This window comes from Delphinus delphis, chromosome 3 (genome assembly GCF_949987515.2).
Source record: "Delphinus delphis chromosome 3, mDelDel1.2, whole genome shotgun sequence".
Lineage (NCBI taxonomy): Eukaryota > Metazoa > Chordata > Mammalia > Artiodactyla > Delphinidae > Delphinus > Delphinus delphis.
This window is the reverse complement of record NC_082685.1, coordinates 34,348,350-34,351,629: the sequence shown is the minus strand read 5'-3', so window position 1 is coordinate 34,351,629 and position 3,280 is coordinate 34,348,350. Positions and strand designations below refer to the sequence as shown.

The following is a 3,280-nucleotide window of genomic DNA, read 5'->3' as shown; positions in this document are numbered from 1 at the left end:
CTCATTTTTCCAACTATAAAGGCCGAATATACTATCTACATAGTCTTTCTCTCTGATAGATCCGACAAGTAAAGCAATCTTTCTGAAAACTTTCTTACACATGAAAAGGATCAAGCCTTCTATTAATTTTTAAAAAATATTTTTCAACTTCTACGTGGAAAACCTTGACAATTTTCAAAAAAATATTCTCTATTTGACTTTTTCTCTCACTCCTCCAAAGCTCCTAAAAGTCTAAGAATGGAAATCTACTGCATTAACTTATATACATATCAGCTGTTACTATCTATATTGGGGAATATTCTTTCATCTCTTTTATCAGGTTTCAAATGGATTAAAAGTTAATTGAAAAAGTATTCAAAAGAAAGACAGTGAAAAAAAAAGAAAGACAGTGACACAAGGTCAAATAAGTTTTTAAAGATACAAAGTTTCATATTTTTTATATTGGAACAGATGCCCAATTCAAGAATAATTTCCTAGTGACTAAAGAATGCAGGGGTTCCTCTTTCCCGGCTGGAACCATGGAAGGTGCTGAGGAGAAGAAAAAGAAGGTTCCTGCTGTGCCAGAAACCCTTAAGAAAAAGCGAAAGAATTTCGCAGAGCTTAGGATCAAGCGCCTGAGAAAGAAATTTGCCCAGAAGATGCTTCGAAAGGCAAGGAGGAAGCTCATCTATGAAAAAGCTAAGCACTATCACAAGGAGTACCGGCAGATGTACAGAACTGAGATTCGAATGGCTAGGATGGCAAGAAAAGCTGGCAACTTCTACGTACCCGCGGAACCCAAATTGGCATTTGTCATCAGGATCAGAGGTATCAATGGTGTGAGCCCAAAGGTTCGAAAGGTGTTGCAGCTTCTTCGCCTCCGTCAGATTTTCAATGGCACCTTTGTGAAGCTCAACAAGGCTTCAATTAACATGCTGAGAATTGTGGAACCATACATTGCATGGGGGTACCCAAACCTGAAGTCAGTAAATGAATTGATCTACAAGCGTGGTTATGGCAAAATCAACAAGAAGAGAATTGCCCTGACGGATAACGTGTTGATTGCTCGATCTCTTGGCAAATACGGTATTATCTGCATGGAGGATCTGATTCATGAGATCTATACTGTTGGAAAACGTTTCAAAGAAGCAAACAACTTCCTGTGGCCCTTCAAATTGTCTTCTCCACGAGGTGGAATGAAGAAAAAGACTACCCATTTTGTAGAAGGTGGAGATGCTGGCAACAGGGAAGACCAGATCAACAGACTTATAAGAAGGATGAACTAAGGTATCTACCATGATTATTTTTGTAATCCGGTCAGTAATAAACAGTGACTGCTCTCTGCTCTGAAAAAAAAAAAAAAAAGAATGCAGGGAAAATTTTATCTATCTATAACCTGACTATAATGTGGAAAAATTAAATAAACCTTTTGCAGATCCACTTTACTGAGTAGGTTAACAGTATTTGTGATTACAGCCTTCAAGGTCCCCTAGTATTATACACGAGCTTGATCTATTTTTTAAAGTGCCCTTCACAGCATTCTTTACTTACAGACTAGGACCTGCTCTCCTCTTGCTTGTGTTTTTCTTTCTGCCTATTTTGCCTTTCTCCTCATCTCCACGTTCTAAAATACTCCATACCCAGTGATATCATCTCAAAACCTTTCCTCTCTCAGGTCACCTTCCCCAGCTGCCTGACTGGGTATTATATTTTCTTGCTGATACTTAGAGCTTAATCTACATGTATTATGATTATGCATATGTTTGTTCTATGTATTCATCAATAGTTTAAGATGGTAAAACCACAGATATATCTGAGTCATCCTTAGCTCCCATAGTACAATTATATGCACAAAATAAACATGTTGCCTTGAATGAATTTGAATTTGGCTCCTTAATCTGTGGAAAGAGCATGAAGTTTTGGTTAAATGTATTCTGACCCCCAACAACTAGAGCCATTCCTAATATGTGTGTACCTGTAGTCGTAAAGTAAGTTCCAACTTGAAAAAAATATGTTCTCAGTTATTATTATAATTCAATCTAATGTTGAAGTGTTTCAAACTACTGTCAAAATCTCACTATGGGGTTTCAGTTCAGTGACTAAGAAGACAAGACAGAGGAAAGAAAACAAAACATATCTAAAGTTTATGAAAATGTTTTGAGGTCATCTTGAAAGCTGTACTATAGAAAGAGTCTATGAAAATATAAGTAATGACTACACCAATAGCTCCTTTTCTGAGAGAAAAATAACAATGAGGATAAATATTTCTTTAGTACTTGCTCTATAACAAACATGTGCTAAGCACATTAGATTTATAACTTAATTTGTTATACAGTAGTCCTAGATTACTACATAGCACTAATTTGTAATAATCCTATGCATTATTGTGAGCATGCCCATTTTACAGATAAGAAACTGAGTGTGAAAGAAAAATTGCATACTCACTGAATACACTTCTCCACAATTCCCAATGTTCCTGTAGGAAACAGGAATGTAACTAGTTCTGGACCATGGACTATGTTTGGAATTGATTGGTGCTAATCCAAATATTTAGAATGGGTGTGAGTTTGCTTAGCTCTTTCTTCCCCTGGAAGCTATCTGTTGAGATGATGATGTCACAAGATTGAATCATGCTGGGAAGATGAGTTATATGTGGCATTAAGCTACCCTCGAGTCACTGATCTGCATCAGATTAAATGAGCAAGAAATACATCTTTGTTGTGTTAAACCACTAAATTTGGGGGCCTTATTTGTTACCACAGCATAACCTAGCCAACCCTAATTAATACTCTGAGACCCCAAAATGTATTGTAAGTTGTAATTTTGGGAAAAAGTTGAGTAATTTTGAGTTAAGTTCAAAGCTTATAATCTTGCACAGTATGCTTCTTGAAAGAAAGCAGTTCCAAGTGGTTTCTCCTGAACAGTATTGCTCATGTCATGTGTGCAGCATCAACAAAATATCCCCGGCTTTCTTTGGTGGGAACAGTGACTAGTGCCCAAGCCAAAGTCACTCTGTGAAGACCTGGATATGAGGAAAGTTGATGCTCTCTGAGATGGCACATTACCCTAATAAGATTGACACTCCAGGAAGTATAAATTCCAGGTGCCCAGGAAGAAGCAGGTTACTGGAGCTCAGACTGAATTCTTTGAATAATGCTGAGCTCAGCTTCCACCTTTCCATGCGACCACCTATGCTACATGGGAAGTGTGAGATCCAGAAGAAATGTTAAGGTACTAAGGCTGTTTCCCCTGCTACTTTCCTTTCTCTGTGTCCTTATTATAAATCCACAGTAACAAAGAC

General features: G+C 37.4%; 1 protein-coding gene across 1 annotated transcript; it reads left to right on the top strand.

Moving 5' to 3' along the window:
- The first annotated feature begins 502 nt into the window (after nt 1–502).
- Nucleotides 503–1,317, top strand: LOC132421969 (large ribosomal subunit protein uL30). Its single transcript, XM_060006811.1, has one exon. The coding sequence runs from the start codon at nt 519–521 to the stop codon at nt 1,263–1,265; it is 747 nt and encodes a 248-aa protein (XP_059862794.1). The 5' UTR covers nt 503–518; the 3' UTR covers nt 1,266–1,317.
- Nucleotides 1,318–3,280: the final 1,963 nt, after the last annotated feature.

Bases quoted from the DNA above. Each gene is read 5' to 3' on its own strand.
- LOC132421969 (XM_060006811.1), top strand. From the start codon at position 519: ATGGAAGGTGCTGAGGAGAAGAAAAAGAAGGTTCCTGCTGTGCCAGAA.